This window comes from Papilio machaon, chromosome 1 (genome assembly GCF_912999745.1).
Source record: "Papilio machaon chromosome 1, ilPapMach1.1, whole genome shotgun sequence".
Classification (NCBI taxonomy): domain Eukaryota; kingdom Metazoa; phylum Arthropoda; class Insecta; order Lepidoptera; family Papilionidae; genus Papilio; species Papilio machaon.
In genome coordinates, this window is record NC_059986.1 from 4,577,313 (window position 1) to 4,599,276 (window position 21,964).

The window sequence follows — 21,964 nt, forward strand, 5'->3', positions numbered from 1 at the left end:
TACAGATGTACACTGCAGCAAGAAATATTGCAAGCTTTGTTATTTTTATAATTTCTTATTTGCCTTATTACCTTGGTTATATTTCTATCGGAATTTCAGACTATGATATCAACCTTATGCAACACCTGATAGCAACACTTAAAAATAATATTTAAAAAAATATTTCCCTCTTGTCAGTCAGGTTAAAAAAAAACGTAAATAAATACAACCAACAATAATAAGGAAATCCAAATTTAAGGGTGTCCAGAAAAAAGTTTTATACTTAGCTAATAAATTTTGTCTACGAAATTATAGTCCAAAATTTATACAATTTTGTGTTGCATTAAAAATACAAAATATTTATAACAAACGTCCCGTTTGTTTCTACAGCTATGGCTATGTTTATGTGGCGTTGGGATGACTTCGTTATTGCGCCGTGTTCCAAATCCATTTATTTACATTAGGAGTCGAGAGATATTCTTACAAAATACCTAGTACATAATTCCTTTCGTCTACGGATATTTTTAGAACTTAGGTTTTATTTTGAACTATATCTTAATTATTATACCTACTATAACTTAGGGAAAAATACAAATCGAATTAAAGGCTAAATAGGTATAAAGGAACGGACATACACATAGATAAGTCTATAGGTATGTAACTAAATTGGATTGATTATTTGTAAATCGAAAAATAACATATTTCACGAACATGATATATTTGCATTTCTAAAAAAAAAAAAAAACTTTTTTGTCGGAAATTTCCCCAATATTGTAATTTACATAAAACTAAATTGTTTTCTTTTGTTATTTTTTTATTACTTATTTTTTAGTAAAGTTTAATAACATAGTTAGTCGTGCATTTTTTTGTGATTGTTAGTTGTGGTAGTTGTGTTAGTAACTATTTCATAACAAAACGTAACATAATATTTTGTTTGTTAAAAATGGTTTGTGTTTAAATTTGTTTTTGATAAATATAATAATACTAGCTGCCGCCCGCAACTCCGTCCGCACGGAATTAAAAAAACGTAATAAGTAGCCTATGTATTCTTCCAGACTATATTCTTTGTCTGTGCCAAATTTCATCAAGATCCGTTGAGCCGTTACGGACATATCTTCAAAAAAACATCCATGCATCCATCCATCTAAACATTCCCACTTATAATATTAGTAAGATAAAACAATAACTATTTTTTTATCAAATACTTTTGTACATTTTTATTTTTATATACTGCATTTTACCCAATTAGGGAAAATTTTTCATTACAGTTTTACACTTGCATAACGCAGACTAAATATATTTCGAAAATTGTCTTTCGAATAAACGTTAAACTTCTATGAAACACTTCTACTCTCATATTTTGTCAATAAATGGGGTTAAAGTACACGAATTGCAAGAGTTAAGTCCATAATGTAGTAAAGTATTTATCGATGATAAACTAAGGTTAAGGCGACTTCATCATCGTTTAGCGATAAAAGTTAACTCCGTGCAATTTGCGCACCCGGACCTGATGCGATTACAGTGCCATTACGTTCTGATAGCGTCGTCGCAGTAAAATGAAATCAGGAAATGACCTACTTTCTAGTTTCATCCCTGAGCTACGATTGAAAATATACGAGTAAGTACGAATATTTGCTTCTGAATAATAAAGCGCGATCATAATATAGTTGTTTAGGGATGTAAATAATTTGCAGGAAGTGGTAGTGAACACTTTTCATTTAACATTAGTGAAATGTGGAGGGAATGGAATCGATGTAATAGATGGTGTGCAAGGCGGCGGGCGTTCGGGAGAGCGGCGTGGCGGGCGGGCGCGGGTGGTCGCGGGCGGGCGCGCGGAGCGGGCAGGGTTCGGAGGGCGGCGGCCGCGGCAGTCGCGCGCGGCCACGTGCGCGCACCGTCCCCGCGCCGCGCCTTACCCTGTCACCATCGATTCGTTCAATATTATCCAAAATTATTTCTTTATCAAAAATTCATCTTAAATACACGAACTTCTTTTAATCGAGACAACGAAATTTAGTTGAATATTTCCTCAAACGATTTCTTTGTGCTTAAAAATATCGGTAAATACTGAAGTCTTATGAAAATTACTTACATCATTATAATTTCGGCGGGAAACATTTTTGTATTAATCATTAATGTTAATAACTTTTCATCTTCTCTAAATAAAGGTATGAATAATAGATTATCAATAATTATTAGAGTTAAACGATATAAAAATGAAGCCATTTTAAAGTATAAAAGATTAACGAATACTGAAATACAAATGTTTCTAAAAAAAAGTAACCGCAATCGACCGATCGATTTTGTGTTTCGACAGGCATGTTATACAAAGTATTATCCCACGGGTCGAAGTGGCGCTTTTATCTGATTCAAGTGTTACAAGACTTAAAAGCGTAAAGAATTTAATAAAATAAATCAAATGGTTATTGAAAAAGCTTTAAGTATAAGTCAAATAATCTAATTCTTATAACTTTGTAGGACTCGATAAATGTAACCCATGAATTGTATGTTGGTATATTATGTACGTTATAGAAGAACCCATTAAACATTAAAACAAAATTCGTTACAAAAATGTATGTATGACATGTTCAGTATAATGTAGATAACTGATGACTTTATTAAAGTAAATATGCTTGTTTGCATTTCAACATAACAGTCCATTTGTGACATTTAATCATTCGATGAAATAAAATACAGAAATGATAAAAAAGTATTATTTTATAGTTTAGATGAATTTTCAATGAAGATCACTGTATAGGTACTAAATATATCGGACTAGGACTGCTGTTGACTTAACAAAAGTTTAATCAATATGCTATGTATAAACTAATAATAAACTGATATTTATGTAATAATATATTTGTATTTGAAAATAATCTACTTGAAAAGTTAAGTAAAAGTTTGTAACAAATGAGTTTGCATTTCTGTAAGTTATAATACTTTTTATTGTGACAATGGTTTTTTTTCATGTAACGGAGTAGGCATGACTAAGATTGCACTACAATTTACAAAATAATTTCACATACTTGTTGCATGTGGAAGATACGATATGGCTTTTGTAATTACATACAGCCACTTTTCCATTTTTATGATTAGTCTGCTAATTTTGAAGATATTTCCCAGCCTGTGGTATCTCAATGGAGCCGACCGAGTCAGTCACAGAAAATGTAAATGCCGGTACGTTTTTCACGATATAGGTTCATTTCAAAAAATTAGTTCTTATTTGAATTTCTGGTAAAATACTGAAATAGTTTTTCATAAACGTTTCAGGCGTTTAACTAGTATTCAGTAGAGAATTCCAAAATACTAGAAGCTACCTAATTCTTAATGTATTAAAGGACAATGGGTACACAGATGTAAATTATATCTTAAAGAGGCGTATAAACGAAAAAAACTTAATAATTTACATTTTTTTTACTTTCACATTAACTAGAGAAGGCCAAATAAAAAAAACGTTTAATGAAAAAGTTATTTGACCAATTAGTAACTTAACTAAAGACTATTTTACATTTTCTTAACGATGGCCATGTGTTAACTATGAGAAAAGAAAAACGTGTAGTTTATGAAGCGAATTCACGGCCACGTTACTGTCGCGCCATCAGGTGAAACGATCGTCAGCGTAGGAATTAGTGATGTCGGTGCCGCCAGTGGTCAGTTTGCGACCATCTGTACATGAAAACATGCGTTGTTCATGCCTTTAGACGACTTCGTTAATGAACTGACATCGAAACAATGTTTCAGCGTGTAATTTATTCATTATACAGACGTCCTCGATTAGCCAGCCGCCAGCGGAAAGTCACCGCTTCAAATTCTTTGCTTTACTACTAAAACTCACGAGTACTAGTACTGATCGGACGATAAACGCACAGTTGTTTAGCTTTGTAGTATTATTTTATAACGCAGTTATAGATTTAATTATTTTTATTTATCAGATAAATATTTTGGGAAGATAAAAATCAATGTAAATCCCCTGTTAAAAGTGTAAATTCAGTGAAGCTTTCAGTTCTTTCATTCAAATATAACGTTTAAAAACAAATTAAAAACAATTTAGACCGCAATAATATGTTATTATATATAATAATAAAAAAAAATTATGATTGTCTACTTGAATTGAATTGTTGTGTCCCTTGAAGAAAATAAAGACAATTAGACAATATTGAAACATAAAGCTCCTAAAAGTGAAAATGGGCAAGTGTTAATAGACATGGAGAAAACAATGCAGGCGCAATCCTTGAATAATAACACATGCTGGGTGTGCTTAGTGCCGCCATGGGGGTTCACAGACTTATCGGAAGAGAAACTGTATCTGGCCTATACGGAGCGGCAAAGGGAAGGAGCGGTACTACGACTGCTTGCCATCGGATTGTTATTCCAAATTTTTGCTGCGATTGTTCCCGGCGAGAGTAACCTTTACTTCGCTTATACATTTGTAGGCATTGCGTTATTAGTCAATATAATACTTGTAGTGGTGTACGCCCTCGTTCGACGAGCACGTTACCTACTGAACCACATTGCATGGCTTGTCATCTGGGCTCAGCTTCTGATAAGCGTGTCACGGCGCATTGGAGATTCCTACAACGAGTTGCTCGGTTGGGCTGTCGTCTTGCAATATTTTACGGTTGCAACATTACCCTTTCATTATGTGGTACTGTTACTCTATAGTTTGCTTTCATTATCGGGGTATATTTTAGTTCAATATTACCTGGCTATCACAACGGAAAAAAGGCTTCCCGAAGACTTTTTTAGTCAGGTACGGAACATCCTTGACTTTGCATATTTCTGTCTTGGAATTAATTACAGTTGTTTATTGAGCTAACACGGTTTAATTTATGCAGCAATTAGCAAATGGTGCCTTACTGATGGGAGTTACGATTTTGGGAGGAGTCGCATATATAGTTGGAGAACGACAACAAAGAAGTTCTTTCCAAGAAACAAAACGAAGCTTACGTGATAAACTCACCATCGAACAACAAAGTAAAGAACAGGTTCGATTATTGTTACTATAAACTTTTCTAAGATTAAGAAAGAAATAAAGTAAGAATTTAAATATTATAATTACTTTAGGAGAGACTGCTGCTGTCGGTGCTTCCCGAACATGTCGCCGTTCAAATGAGACAGGAACTAGGACTTATCGACACACAATTTAAAAAGATTTACATGTCGCGACATGAAAATGTTAGGTGAGTTATTTTTATCATAAACTAGCTTTTACCCGCGACTCCATCCGCGCGGAATAAAAAATAGAAAACGGGGTAAAAATTATCCTATGTCCGTTTCCTGGTTCTAAGCTACCTGCCCACCAATTTTCAGTCAAATCGATTCAGCCGTTCTTGAGTTATAAATAGTGTAACTAACACGACTTTCTTTTATATATATAGATTACTTTATTGGCTGTAAATTAATTATTAATTATATCTCTATTATGATACATAATGTGAGTTTTCTAATGGCAGCATACTGTACGCTGACATCGTGGGCTTCACGGCAATTTCATCTACATATTCAGCCCAAGACCTAGTTGCAATTCTAAATGAGCTATTTGCTCGATTCGATCGACTCGCTGAGGTACGATGTATAATGTCTTATTTATTATTGTATGTTAATAACCTTTTTTGGAGTTATTTACAAATTTATTTCATTCAAAGAAATACAATCAACTACGAATCAAAATCCTGGGAGATTGCTACTATTGCATTAGCGGCGCACCACTGGAGCGGCCGGATCATGCCGTTCTTTGCGTTCACATGGGATTATCGATGGTCAAAGCGATAAAGTAAGACAATTTTATAATAAGAACTAAATTCGTAAACAATGTAATAACATATATTTTTAATACACTTGCTACCTAATTAATTTTTATTCTGTAGACAGTTTTGCAATGCATACATGTAGAACAATGGAAAAATCATATAATGAGGTCTTACAAAGAAAATTAAACATCAAAATCATTTTTTTTTGTACCAGCCATTACTATTCCTGGCGAAGTCTTGTTTTACAGCTTTTAAAAATTGTTAAGTGAAAGTGCTTTAATACTTTTTCTTTATTTAGCATATATAATATTATTCAGATATGTGCAACAAATAACAAACTCACCGGTGGACATGCGCGTGGGCATTCACACTGGCGCAGTGCTGGCCGGGGTCCTGGGTCAGAGGCAGTGGCAGTTCGACGTCTACTCGCGCGATGTCGAACTTGCTAACAAGATGGAGAGCAGTGGAAAGGCGGGGTAACTACTTGCTTACTTTAAAAAATCTATTCGAGTAATACAAAATAAGTATTGTAGAAGAATTGTAGATTACCTTTTAAAATTATAACTTGCTTGGCCAACTCCAACCGCTAACAGGGTTCATGATACTTTTCAGATCTAGAATTGTTCAAATTTTTTAAAAGTTATCGAACGTCCTTTTTTTTAAATGTTGTTGATTTCTGTTTAGCCCTCACAATAAGTGTTGAGCTTGAGTTTACTAATCGCTCTCTGATTCATATTGTTTCTAGTTTTAGTTGCAAAATATTATTAAATAATGATCGTTCAAAAATTCTCATCTGCGTCGTACTCGCTGCACAATTTTTTTTAATATTATAAAGGGGCCAACGAGCAAACGGCCACCCGAATTAGCCGAATTAACTTAGAGATTCGCAATAGCAGATGCGTTGACCTTTAGGCAACGGAGAAGGGGACGCACAGAAAGATGATATTTCCCCATCTCATGCGTCTCCTCTTCCACCAAATACAAATTTTTTGCCTTTTAAAATTTTGAATGTATCGTCGATCAAGAATGATAAAAATATACCTTTATAACTACGTCTATATAATAGTTTAATAGAAAGCTAATAACCCCAGAAACTATTTGCAATATTAATTTGTGTGATAGTTATATTCATAGGTTACTCTTACGAGACTGTATTTAGGAAACACTTTTCAACATTCATCACACATTCATAGGATTAGCGATATCGAAATAAAACAATTTTCTCGAATTGCACCGGGTGCCCGGTGCTCGATGCTCGGAGCCCGGTGCTCGTTGCTCGGTGCCCGGTGGCCGATGCTCGGAGCCCGGTGCTCGTTGCTCGGTGCCCGGTGGCCGATGCTCGGAGCCCGGTGCTCGGTGGTTTCTGAACTTGTGGGTATGCGACTTGTTAACTGTGCAGTCTTATTAAAGTCTCAGTAGAAATATATTGACTTTTAAAAATTCATAGTTTGCCAAAATGTGGTCAAACATGACTACATGCTGAAAACAGTTTTTCATGGAGATATCTTTCATGCTACAAATAACATAGTGTTCCAAACGTGTTTAGCAATTTTCAGTAGCTTTACTACCTTTTCACTTAATTTGACCGTGCTTTATTATTAACTAGCTGTCGCCCGTAAATCTGTCCGCGCGGAATTAAAAAAACTTAAAAAATAGCCTATATGTTCTTCCAGACTGTGTTCTTCATATATACCAAATTTCATCGAGATCCATGCGGCCGTTCTGGAGATACCTTATAACAAACATCCATCCATCAATCATCCAAAAATTCGCATTTATAACATTAGTAAATTAATTTACCGCTAATGACAGGTAAATATGATTCTAATAAAATTGTGAGACACCGTTTGTAAAACATACAACAACCCGTTTGACACAAAGCGCTTACAAAGCCTACCTAGTACTTGGCGGATCGATGTCGGGCGTTGAAGAGGGCGACGTGCAAAAGACAATTTTAAACTTGGCCTCAAAACCTATATTTTTTTACCGTAGCGCAGAATTTTTTTATTTTGGCCTATAAAGCGAAAACTTTACTTAATTTTAAACAAGACTGATAAGAATTAGTTTAGCAGTATTTTTATGTAAATACAATATTAAGAATCGTCTACATGAGATAATATTGCGTCAGATATTTATTATTCAAAATTACTTTAATTTAATTATTAAACGCTTGAAATGATGACCTTTTTTTGGCCTTGACCGTATTTCAGCCCTAACAAATTATTCTCTATGGACTTAGCGTATTGGCATGTTTATGAGAACTTGCGAATATTTATGAGTACGTGAAACAACGCAGTGTAATTAAGCTTGAATTATTTTTAGTGTACTATTTCATTTGTTTTCTTTATTACGTAAACAAACGTAAAAACTGACTTGGGAGCTAGTAGCAACTGTTGCTATTTGTGTAAAATCACAAATACCAGTAAAAATGTGCTAACAAAACTACTTGTTACTTTTTTCTTCTTGTTACCTAAACAAATGTATCATTTGGATATATACGAGACGGAAACATGTGATATAAGAATAAGTTTTTGTTTCATATGCTGCATAATCAGGCTAAGTGATGTAGGAAAGAAAAGCAACATTAGACCTATTTGTTTATTTTTAAAACACACACACAATTCACGCCTGTAATTCACAGGGATAGGCAGAGATCAGGGACCTCCATTTGGGGTGGGCAAACGAACCTCTGCAATCCACTTTTCACCATTAAGGGAGACGGAACTTGACGGGTGGCGAGCCGCGTCCTCAGGCTTTTCTCCGGGAAGTTCACACATATCTTTGAAATTTCTTTTGCTGATATGTGCATTTTGCATCACTATGTTTTCCTTCATCGTGAGAACCAGATTACAAGTCAAGTGCTTAACCCCTGAGCCACCGACGCTCCAGATTTTTAAAAGATACACAATATATAAAACTAACTCTGGTCCGTCTTTAAACATTTCTTCTTTTATATTGTTTCACTCGTACGTAAACGCTACGAAAGATAGTTTTATCGTTATATCAAAATCACAGATTTACTAGCTGTCGCCCAAGACTCCGTCTGCGCGGAATTGAAAAAAACTTAACTAGTAGCCTATGTGTTTTTCCATACTATTTATATACTTATGCCAAATTTTATCGAGATCCGTGGAGGCGTTTTAGAGATACCTTCTAATAAACATCCATCCATCTATCCATCCAAACATTTGTATTTATAGTATTAGTAAGATTACTCTTTGAACAAAAAGCATTTAAGTAGTGGTTTTCTTTTACAGTAAATACTCCAAAAAATAAGTTATTACTTTTATTTCAATTACTGTCAACTATTGTATATAATGATTGTTATTTTATTTCTTCGTAGATAGTATATTATGTTTGATAAGTTTCGTTTAACCGGCGGTGGCGGTAGCCTAGCTCCCGCTAAGTCCCTGTACTGTAACTATCGATCCCGCCTTGCGCATCCAATCGCAGCTTGCGTTATCATGAATAATAAATTGGATACTCGACTAAGAAAAGCATGTCCTCTCTATGAATCTAAGCTAAATTAAATAATTTATAAAACATTTTATTATTTTTACTGTCATGAGTTTAAATATTACGGATAGAAGGAGATCAATTGCTTTCTTATTTTGCTTTGCTCTTTTATTTAAATTCATTTCAATGTCGTGATTCCGAGGTCATTGTACACTTTACACTCTGAAGTCATCTAAAAAAACACACATAGGTAGATATAAGTACCTGAAATATTTTGGTCCATTTTGTAACGTTATTAAGTTTGACAATTTAAAGTCATTTTAAAGTCACCTGAATGAAATGACCTTGTCAGCAGATTTTGCGGACTAATTGGAGTGCCAAATGATTTTTACGAGTAACTACTTCATTAGTTGGTTCATCGGTTGGATATTTTAGAATGTTGTGAGTGGAACTAAAATATTTGATAATTAACAGACGCGTGCACGTATCTGAGATGACTTTGAACTTTCTCAATGATGAGTTCGAAGTGGAGCCCGCGTACGGGGAGCGGCGCGAGGAAATGTTACGTCAGGCCGGCATCAAAACCTATTTCATAGTGCGTGTCCTTAAACCGGTAAGTAAATACAAGTGAAAATTGATAACATAAATAACTAGCTGTCGCCCACGACTCCGTCCGCGCGAATTAAAAAAATACTTAATTAGTAGTCTATGTGTTCTTCCAGATTTGTTCTACACCTATGCCAAATTTTATCGAGATCTGTTGAGCTGTTCTTAAGATACCAAACATCCATCCATCCATCTAAACATTCGCATTTCTAATATTAGTATGCTTGACTGACTGTACCTACTCTTATATTTCTGGCCAAGATAAAGACTCGAATGATACCTCATTTTTCAGAACTGTTTTTGACTTGTTGCTATAACATTGGAACGGACAGATATACATAAATATATATTTATTTATTTCATTTTTTAATTTGACTCCAATTACACTGGTGCATTTTATAGTGGCTTCAATTTTTTGAAATAACATTACTTTTTCCAAAACTTACTAATACTCTTTCCGAATATAGTTTCAGAGCGGCCGCGGTAGTGGTGGCAGTGGCGGTGGCGGTGGCGGTGGCGGTAGCGGTGGAGTCGGCGGTAGCGGTGGTGGCGTTATTGTTTCTGAAGCTAGAAATATGCCGGACGATGAGGAAGTCGAGGCAAGAGACAGCGAGGACACGCTGTCTGATATGCGGGACGACGACGAGGACTCTGTAAGTACCCGGTACAACTATGTCGGCACATCCATGTACACGTTAAAAGATTAAGACTTTACACAAATACAACTATACGGTAATCATTTTGCAGTAAATTAGCCTTTTAGTTGTAGTGTATTAATATCATCCGCTTGAAAAAAGTGATGCCATTAATTTTGAAGCCTTCTAACCATTTTTGAGTCGTCTATCTACTCGTATGTACATCAAAAGCATTCATAGAAATATGTTGCTCATCGATTACATGAAAACGCTACGTACATTATCCGTAGGTTCTATCGCCACAAGACGAGAGCGAGAGCAACGAAGAATCGAAAATACTCGCCATGTTAGAAGAAGAACTCGTTAATAGAGATGATGATAAGTAAGTCTGTTTCTATATTGAATGCGTTCATTTGTCGTCTGTAACAAGTCTTACATTTTTCGCCGTATATTTTAAATTGCTAGATTATTTTTCTTCGCTTTTATCATGTGCGTTGAACTTATGTCAATTAATACCGTTCATCTTTTTTTCTGAAATATTTCTATTTCTAAATTGCAACATGTAAGGTGATTCTCAATTTCAATAAAATGAAACTGTATTACTTGAAAAAGTACAGTAAGACGCTGTTTAGTTAAACATGTATTTTAACTTTGACCTTCGGTGGTTGATGTTATGAAAGTAAACATGGTTCTATAAGAGTATGTTTTACCTTTAATTATGTATCACCAAAACTGATTTCGGTACTTACCTATTTGCACTTTGATATTAATTTATCAAGAACGCATTTTGGAACCCTACGAATTATATTTTAATAATCATGATTTCTGGTAATGTCTGATACCAGCGTACGATAAAAGAGTTTTTATGGCTCGGCCCAAAGTGTCTTTGTTATATCTAATGATTGTACATTGTATGGGCCAGAGTTATTTAGTGATGATGAATTTTTGTAGGGAGCTAGCAGACGCGACGAATTTTTGCCTCAAGTTCAAGTCCATCGAGGCAGAGTCTGCGTTCACGCTTCGCACGGACGTGTGCCCCCAGGCTGCGATGTTGCCCCCGCTGGTACTGCTACCGGCGGTGGCGGCCGTGGCCAGCTTCGCCACACCGTCTGCCTGGTCGCTGCACGCCGTCTACCTCGCCCTCGAGCTCGAGATCGGCCTCGTTAACGTTTTATACTACGCCTGCTACAAATACACACAGTTTAAGGTTGACAACTTTTAGGTTATCTTACTTTATGCTACTTGTACAATGTTGAAAATGCATCACTATTTTCCCTATAGTAATAATTAATTAATTAGAAAAAAAGCATGACCATTGTTGGTATTTTCGAGGTGTAGAAAAGATTTTGATATAGATGCGATACATAGAAAAGTAAATGTCTTTAAAAGAGTATCATGATAAATGTATTCAAATAGAAAAGTTTATAAAATCGGATCGAAGGTGAAAGGAAGGTTTTCTTTTATGACGAGAAACTTTCCAATGGAATTCTCAACAGTGACAACGCACCTGCTTATCGTAGCAAGATATAAGTGGAATTGTCAATGAACTACATTATATTTGGCTGTGAAATTCATATTTTGTTTTGATTTGCTTCTAGAAAAAGACAGTAAGTCCGATGTGGAAGTTGACATGCAGCATATTCAACGTAACGATGTTCGTAACTGCAAATGTTACTACCATGGTAAGTATACATACTCCCTATAACATAGTAACTGGCTGTGCCCCGCTAATTAACAGTGGTACACGCCAGCAACAACATCCATTGCACGAATTGGCCGGCTTGCCCGATGAAATACCACGACCACGCAGAAGACAGGCGTCACGTGGAAGTCATTCCGTGTTTCATCTGAAAAGTGTGGTGCCGGCGGCCTAATTTTAGTCCTCTTTTCCTTCCCACCCTATTCTTATAAGGAAAGGATGGGGGAGGGGAGGCGGATTCGTTGGAGAAATATTCTCTTTTGTGCGTCTCCTCCTTCGTCGATTGGGGGAGGCAACGCATCTGTAATTGCGAAGGTCTATGGGCAGCGGTCGCTTCGCCATTTCGGCGAATTCATGTGGCCGCTTGCTCGTTTGCCACCTTGTAATATAAAAAAAATCAATCACTTAGTCGTTTCTTTCGTCATTTCGCGATCCCGTATATAAGTAATTTCATATATTTAATTTCCAAATCTGATTGTGCCTATTCCTAAAATTTTTACAAACAGCTTAGTTGTTGGTATTTAAGCATACAAATACTACATTTAATAATTATAAGTGTTACCATAGATACCTTTTTTTATGGAAAACAGTAACAGGGACCCAAAGTTCATTTTACAAAAGTACCTTACCGTTCTTCGTGGAATTTTCGGTCAACAACAGCCTTGCAAAATAATATGCACGACGCTGGGGTATTTCCGAATAGTATGACTTGGGTTTTTTTAAATTTAATTTCTAGATCACAAGCACATAACGCTTCATATGTATATTTTTTTATCTCAGTTTTTTAAAACTTGTTGCAAATTGTTCTTTTTCGTGTTCCTTACAATTTTTGTTAAAACTAAAGCTTTACTTAAAAATATGCAGCGTTAATTTTTCACAATTTTTAAATATTTGTGCAATTATTGTTGTATTGTTAAAACATCGGATCGGATCAAATAATTCTCGGTCCGTTGCTCGTTTGCCCCCTTCTCCTATAAAAAAAAAAAAAAAACATTTATTTGGATTAATAGATTCCGTGAAGTGTATCCGTTCTGTTAATAGTATGTCGAAATGTTTCAAAGGTGATCTGCGGAGATTTCGACACCGCGCTATCCGCGGACGGACTGCGGGAGGACGCGCCGGCGCGCGGCGGGGCGCGCCGCTGCATGCATCCCTCCTATTATTACCATGTAACTTAATTTACCATTTTACAAGTGTACAAGTTCAATTTTTCTGATATTCACAAAAAAACATCAACTTTTATGACGGTTATTTGACATGTCAGTAACTTATCAGTATTTATTCACAAAGTTAAACAGCTACGTACGTTATTAAACGATTAACAATGCTTTTTGATTCATTAAATAATATTACATATGGTTAATCCCCTTTTGTATTCACGGCTTTGAGTATTATTATATGTTTTTTTTTTCAAAATGATGTTTTGTATATGAAGATGGGCGCGGGCGCGGCGTGCTGCACACTGTGGCCGGCGTTGGTGGGCGGCACGATGCGCTTCGCATACCTGGTGTCGATGGCGCTAATGCACACGCTGCCCGCTCTCTACGTTCCCGACTTGCTCGCTCCGCGCAACCGCGCCCGCGACCCCTATCACACCCTGCTACATCATGCGAACACAACACACTACGCCGATCAATTCCTCTCCGTAATGTAACTATATTATTATTTTATAAATACTTATACGATTAATATATGATTTACGAGTGTAAATCGCTCTTGTTAATCGTTTCCTAAATTCAATAATAAAATTACATAACAATACAGGTGTGTTTATAGGTAATGTCAATGCAAGGACATCACAACGTTTGAAGAATACTGTGATGTAGATCAAAATCCTACTTAGCAAAAAACTGTTCTGAATCATATTTGTAAATTAAGAATTAGCATTCGCCATTAATCCAAAACGCCTAGCGCTATACTACGACTTTTGTCGCGAGATTTTTCTTGTCGCAGAAATGCTATACAAAGAATTTTAGGACATTACACATAGACAATAATCGTGACAAAAATTTCAAGTGTATTTTATGCAACAGAGGATGATACTGTCGCTCTGTAATTCAATAAATTATTTCTTCATCTATTGAAACATGCAGTACACGTAAAATTCTTCCAAATTCATACTGTAATCTTGTATTGACAATACAAATTGAAATTACAATTGCAGTTACAGTTATTTGACACATATTTTACATCGCCTTTTAGGTACCGTGTATCTATATAATATGAGGACGGGTTATCTAGCTTCATTTATTATATTTGAATAATTTTTAACGAAAATAAGTAGTATAATTATTTATTAACATTGTCGAATGCAATTATTATTTGTAGTAACTTAATTATAATATTTTCATTACAGAGGTTTTTTTTATTAACAAGTGCAGTGCAGCATTGAAGCCGGGATTTGTTAACTGACTGAACAAGATAATTAACGTTAAAAACTTTCTTAATGCATCGTCCAGTTATATAGCCCAATAATGTTAATACATCGTCGATTTCTCTTCTTCACATCAGATTGATAAATGTAAATAAATTTGTCTAAATAGTGACATTCTTTATGGGAATAATAAATATAATTAATAATGTACAATAAGTTCAGCGCTAGGAGATTGAGCAATGTATTTGTGGCGACGTTTATGTAACCTCTGCAGTCTCGCAGGTTTGAGGTTATGACAGGCGATTTTGCAATTTGCATTTCTATCCTCACAACATCATTGCTTAGAAATAGCAAAGGTTTATTGAAACTTGTTTCTTTTTGACATATGGAATGTTGCAAAATTTTATTTTAACACGTATTATTTTTTTACAATCAAGTAATACCACCTACTGAGATTTAAATACTCATATCAAATGATATAAACTCAAAAACTCAAAACAAATCATATAGAACGAAATTCTGAATCGCTTCTTAAAATATACACGTGTGGTAATATTTAGTTTAATGAAGTAAAAGTAATATAAGCAAAGGTCATCTTTATTTGATGCACATACAAATAAGAATATTTATTTAACTAGTCTTATAAGACCCCAAGTTGTGCAGATTTCAAAATAACGTTTAAAACATCTAGTGATACTGGAAACGATGCGAAAACTGTTTTATTTCTTACAGCTTCTATTTCTCATCATCCTGTACATCTTTTAACTGTTCCAATCGAATCCAACAATGAAGACGGTTTGTACGGAATTTGTTGTAGTGAAGCTAAAATTTTCATATTTTCGATGTATTTGCGATGTCTACTAGTTACAAGCTTTCCTTACACTAGTCTATGTATTGTTGCTATCGTTCGTAAGATTTGATGTTTATTCTTGCAGGGTGCATCTCCATAGTGCCAGAAACATCATCATGTTATTCATCATAGCGATCGCTCTTGTGGTATATAATCGATACGTGAGTTATATAATCCAATAATGTTAAATTATCTCATTATATTTTTAATAAGATAAATCGATTTTTGATGATAACACTTTTTACTCCCAGACTTTTAAGGAGATAGACCATTTTGACTAGGTGAATGTTACTAATTGTTGTGTGTTACGTAGAGCGAGTCGTTGGAGCGCGCGCGGCACTCGCGCGGGGAGCGCATGCGCGCGCAGGCGGAGCAGGCGATCGACCTGCGGCGGCGCAACCAGGCGCTGGTGCACAACGTGCTGCCGCCGCACGTCGCCAGCCACTTCATGGGCGCGCGCCACCACCACCGCGACCTCTACAGCCAGAGCTACGCTGAAGTCGGCGTGCTATTCGCCTCCATGCCCAACTTCTCAGGTACGTTCTACAACCAAATATTTTTAGTATTAGACCTTTACTTTTGTTCTACTTGCAGTTGTGTGACGATTAGCGAATATAACATTGCTTTCTTTGTGGCCTGCGTTAATCTTGAAATCTTATTCTTGTGCTAATACTCTATTTATGTTTTACACTGTGCGTTTTTCTTGCTTGCTAATACTTTAGCATTATTGCTTAAGACATGAAAGATCTCAACCCAATGACAAGAGCAATGGTAAATTCATAGGCAACACAATAAATAGTCCCAACATTTTTCTTATAAGAAAACATGAGTCAACATCAAACATTGTGAATGTTTGAATACTTTAAAATCATATCATGTTACATGCAATATTCTTATTCTTAGAAAGATATACATATTCTGTTTTTTTCTTGGCAATATGTTTATCGTCATACATATATAAAGATAATATCAAGTTAATCTGAGAGGACAAAGAAGTTTTTTAGCCGAGGATGAATCACACTTGTTTGCATTATGTTCAAACGCATTAGTATTACAAATGGTTTATTATTAATTTAGGCAAAAACCTAACGCGGTTACAAAAACAACCTTCGTTTGACAGCGGCCTTGTCCTTCGTTAATTTTGGAAAACATAATTCAAATGTTCTGCTTCGAGTAAGTATCGAACGCAAGTCCGACAGCGTAATAATTAGGCACCTTAACGACTCAACAGTGTACATAGTCTGACATACGCATGCACATCATATACTGATCTATCTCCGTTAATCTCATCTTTACTTTTTAAAGGTAACCCTAATTTTATTTGAACGTCAATCAACTTGAAGTGTGACTAACGTTGACGCATTTGCTTTAGTGCTTGCGTCTAAATGCCATACAAATCAACCCATCTATGTTCAGAAAACGAGTTGGATATGTGGTGGTTTTTATTTGTTAAAGCAGGTCTGAAACGTGTTACAACGTAATATGTAAAGGGGTTAATTAACTTAGTACTAAGGTAATACACAGACTTAAATCCTTGTCTTTAACAAGGTTACGATGTATAAAGAGATTTTTACCTTATACGTGTGTTCTCTATTTATATAGCTAGTAAAATGTGTAAATAGACATCTCAGAATATATTAAGCAACGTTCTCAATCCAATAACGGAAAAATAAAATATTTAATTACTACTATTTTAATATTATTTTATTGACAGGAAAAGTTTAAAATTAGTTTGAAAATCAGTACCCAAAAAAACAAAAGATAGAGTTGTGGCTTAACATTGTAGACATTTTTGCTTTATTTGTTTTGTTTATGTTATTTTTGATTCAATTTATGTGAATTAAATTTTATAAACATTTATATTTATGGTTACTTGAGAATTTCCACGTAACATTTTACTTCCTTTTTTAATTAGCTGAGACTTGAACCGATGAACTCTTAGTATAACTATATTGGTCTAAAGCAAACAGCAGCATTAGCTCAAATTATATTATGTAGAAGTTTTCTAAGTGTATTTGTTAAGTTTATTTACCATAATATATATGACTTATTTGCATACGTACTTTATTAAAATATATAATACCGTCTTGTGTTTGCGTTATCGTCAATAGATGTCGCTACTTGTACATAGCTGTAGAGACTTTTTAAGAAATATTCTTTAATTTCACACACTAATTAAGGAAATACTTCATATGTATTCATATCTTTGGTATTTATTTATGTTTATTTATACAAAGAATCTATCAATATAAAATAGATGTATTCTTTTTATTATAGAGTTCTATTCTGAAGAAACTGTGAACAATCAAGGGCTGGAATGTCTGCGGTTTTTGAACGAAGTAATCTCTGACTTTGACCTGGTAAGGATTAAATTTCATATCATCTTTTTAAACCTTAGCCGTCATATGTATTAGTTATACAATTGTTATTGTTTATTATTCGTATCACCATATATATGTATTATTTCAGTTACTGGAAGATTCCAAGTTCAGCAAGGATATAATAAAAATCAAAACTATAAGTTCGACGTACATGGCTGCATCAGGCCTAAATCCCACTCGACAGATGCAGGTAAATGTAAAGAATAATAATATTTCTCTATAATTGCCGTTACGAATTTTCTTAAAGAAATTAAGTCTCAAATATTACAATAATTAAGATCTAAATTGATTAAACCTACGCCTGCAATCTAACTAATTAATTTATTTATTAGTATCGTCCTATCTTTGAAATTGGGCAAAAGATAAAGTTAAGTGTGCAGTATGTACATATATTGAGTGCAAGCGGACGAGACATGCTAGAACAAACTTTACTTAGCTATTGAGTACGTCAGTGCCAATCATCCGTTTTGTTTGAACTTCCTTAATGGTCTTTTTCCAATTGTAAATGGAAAGTATAGTTTGTGAATCGACTACGAACGTGGATTCTGGTATTTGGATATAGTAGAGAAATGTTTCCGCAAAAACTTAGCTTCGAAGACTCATTAAATTAATAGTAACAGTATATTGAATGAAAAGTAAAGTGAACAAAAACTGCTGTTTTCATTTGGCAAGCAAAGTAGTTAACAATTTTTCTACCATACATGTACGTACATCAGTTTTGAGTTTTAACAACACTGAATATGTAGATTTATCTCTTGTCTACTTTACCTCATTTACCAACCTGTTTATCGTCGAATTGAATGGCCTAATGTACTTCTTTAAATAACTCAAGGCCATTTAAAAACGTTAAAGGACATTCGCGTCATGTTTACCTTCCTCAGATACAGGCAAAAAATGATTCTGACTTAAAATTTAAGGATTCGGTAGTATTTGCAATGCATTTCATAAAATGATTTATAGTTGTATATAGTTGGCGGCCCTAGTGTATGCAAACTACTTAAGTGAGATGTCATATGGGATCCATTACCATGTACTTCTCTAAATAAAACATTATACGGACCAAGTTCTGACCGACTGATGGTTTAAAATTTATTTTTTAACTGACATAATTTTATCATACTATACAAGATATAATGATAAGGTTTATTATCGAGATACATATTCATTTATGATGAAAATAAAGAGGTTTTTTATTTAGTTAAAATGTATTGATTCCTAGCGAAATGTAAGGAAACTCTTTCTATTACAAACTAAATGCTCTGTGATACTATTATTGGAGAGGCACTTATTCGGAACTAAAGTGGAATAATTATGCAGCAAAATATTGTACAAACATTTTCAATTTTAATATGCAACTTTGCATCGTTTTTTCATTGTTCGTTATTTCTCTATAATTCAGTTATCTTTGACAAAATAGAGATAAAAACATATATTAAACGGGAATTTTCGTCTTCAATTTTAGCCGTCCGATGGTGTCCTCGTGCGCTGGGCTCATCTCGCGTGCCTCGTGGAATTTGCACTGGAACTGCAGAGAGTTTTGACAGCCATCAATGAGCAGTCATTCAACCACTTCGTGTTACGTCTCGGAGTTAATCACGGGCCGATCACCGCGGGCGTGATAGGCGCCCGCAAGCCGCACTATGACATATGGGGCAATACTGTCAACGTCGCATCTCGCATGGAGAGCACTGGCAAAGCAGGGTGTATTCAGGTATTCAAATTCTGCACTTTAAATTGAACACATTACTTATCTTAATGAACGCCAATCTAAGACTCGCACTAAAAATCAATTTGAGGATGATAAATACTAAACAATATCTAAATAAATCATATAAATTGTTAGAATTAGAATTCATTTATTTGTTTCTGATCCATATTATATAGAAATTTAGTAATTTATTTCTTTATATACGTGCAAACATCACTTTAATCCTTTAATTTATAGTTTAAATCCGAAATCTTTATGATTTAGTTTAAAAATGTATTCTTATGTAATTTATTCCATATAATTTATTATAATTATTCCATTCAATTATTTTACATTATTTACTTCAGGTGACGGAAGAAACATGTCAAATTCTCCAGTGTTTTGGGTATTATTTTGAGCAGCGCGGGCTCGTGGCTGTCAAAGGCAAGGGACAGTTGATGACATATTACTTACAAGGCAAACGCGACTCTGTCACCGGTGAACCAGAGAAATCTATGGTACGTATGTGACTCATAGTATTGCTACGTATAGGGCTGCTACTACTATTATTAGTTGATCAATCCATCTTCTATCGTAAAATTGTGGACAGATTGATAAATCAAAGCATTTGATGAATGCACGACAATGAGCAATATATGTAATATGTTTACGATGCCGATCTGTGACTGCAGTTGTATCAAAATATTTTAATCCTTCCATCTTTATAGTATGCAATAAAGTATAATGAAGTATTGACAATATGCTCGTACTTTCCAATTCCTACCTCATGTCCTTATTTCATGAAATTGGTTAGATAACTGCCTATGAAAATGTCGTTTCTTATGTAACATATTACAGTTGAAGATGTTAGTCATGGCCTCATGACAAATAAATATTTTGATGAAAGACAAGAATTTGGTATGCAGCGTACAGTCTACCCGGACAGGCCGATTTTCCATACGTCGGCCTGACTGGCCAGACTGCGCGTTGTGTTACCACTTATCTACAACCAAACCGACGAACGTGGATCATCTGTGTTAATTGTAAAGTTTATTCCTGCTGACATAGTTATTTTTACACTTGATTTTTTTATTTAAAAATAAGACTTTGATTTAAATTCTAATTGTTTATAACCAATCAAATAGATTTTATAATGACTAGGTGGCGAGAACAATGTAATAATGACGTGTTGTTTTCAAATACCTTTCACTTTTTAATATCATGTGTAGAGTCCTGTTTGATGAGGAGCTCTAAAGATGCTGCTTGAAGGTCAACCAACACATACATATATTCGTATTTTAATTTAAACTAGTCGAATTTCAAGGTAATGATATTCACGATTTTACTTTAAGCTTTAATGAATTGTCGGTGAATAATGCTTATAGTATAAGGGCCTGTAATTATCTTAAATTGCGATGATAATTTTTCTTTGATATACCGATTTCCTTTCATTTATAGTGCATTATTATAAACAAATTTTTATTTTGTGATTTTTTGTGACATGTGTGATTTATTCTGTGATTATCAAAAACATGATGTAGTCATATCCTTGGTGCTTGATGGACGATGAGAAATAACTAGACTTCGAATTTTTTATATCATTGACGCTTTTATCATAAGTTGCAAACTGATGTAGAATATGACTTTGTACCTTAAACATTGTATAATGCATCACTGATTATTATAATCTAAGCTATTAGTTACGTTATGTAAGAATTTTAAATATAAGATTCGATTAAATTCAGTCATGAACGACCATAAGATAAACACCTTTATATATAATCAATGCTAATTCGGCTTTCATTTATCTTTTAACGTTACCTAATTACTCTTATTGGATACAGATGGAGGACCCGTGCGAGGCAGACGCCACCGATGCGTTGTTGTCCAACGGAGACGCGACGGCCTCGCAGCGCGCGCTACAGCAGTCCACCGTTGCCGGCGCCGGCTCAGGCACTGACGTCGATAGACCGTTACTCACTTCCTAAAACATCACTGTTTTTACAGATTAAATTATTGCATTTTTTGTCTCTTCCTTGAATTTTTTTAATTTGAATTTAACAAGTAGTTATTATTGTAACAGTTATTTGTTGAACTGATGTTAGACATCGTTGTTGTGTCTCAACGGGTTGTATAGGTTTCTCAAAAAGTTCTTCTTTTTTATTTTCTATTATAATGCTTTTATCTGTCAACTTTACAGCCATGAAATTATCAAGATTAAAAATTTCATAAAATAAAGTTGAGCAAGAAAGTGCAATATACAATGAAATATGTAATTTACTTTATTTTAAAGCAAAAATTTCCAATTTTCAAAAATAACCATACGATATTTTTCATATGCGTCGTATATTCGTCATTCTTCCACCAAATCAGATATTTATGTGCATCTCGGATTTGGTGAATTTTAACTTCTTTACCAACATCTAAAATTGAAGCTACATTTCGACTGAACAATGCTTTCTCTTACATTATCAAACTTGAAATAAATAAATATTAAAGTGATAGTAATAATTTATGCTGTTTCAAATCAAACTTCTAATAATATGT

General features: G+C 34.5%; 1 protein-coding gene across 1 annotated transcript; it reads left to right on the forward strand.

The window, feature by feature from the left end:
- Window positions 1-4,111: 4,111 nt before the first annotated feature.
- Window positions 4,112-21,416, forward strand: LOC106710670 (adenylate cyclase type 3). Its single transcript, XM_045686880.1, has 21 exons — window positions 4,112-4,729; window positions 4,815-4,964; window positions 5,044-5,159; window positions 5,433-5,544; window positions 5,625-5,752; window positions 6,047-6,205; window positions 9,660-9,798; window positions 10,259-10,274; window positions 10,359-10,444; window positions 10,717-10,808; window positions 11,378-11,633; window positions 12,025-12,108; window positions 13,187-13,294; window positions 13,561-13,775; window positions 15,435-15,510; window positions 15,663-15,885; window positions 17,627-17,709; window positions 17,819-17,920; window positions 19,193-19,441; window positions 19,786-19,935; window positions 21,262-21,416. Exons 1-21 carry the CDS (start codon window positions 4,184-4,186, stop codon window positions 21,403-21,405), a joined length of 3,234 nt encoding a protein of 1,077 aa, XP_045542836.1. The 5' UTR covers window positions 4,112-4,183; the 3' UTR covers window positions 21,406-21,416.
- The last annotated feature ends 548 nt before the right edge of the window (window positions 21,417-21,964 follow it).

Excerpts from the sequence above, each read along its gene's own strand:
- LOC106710670 (XM_045686880.1), top strand. The coding sequence starts at position 4,184 with ATGGAGAAAACAATGCAGGCGCAATCCTTGAATAATAACACATGCTGG. Across the intron at positions 5,160-5,432 it reads TCGCGACATGAAAATGTTAG|CATACTGTACGCTGACATCG; the intron begins GTGAGTTATTTT and ends TTCTAATGGCAG. Across the intron at positions 19,936-21,261 it reads GTGAACCAGAGAAATCTATG|ATGGAGGACCCGTGCGAGGC; the intron begins GTACGTATGTGA and ends TATTGGATACAG.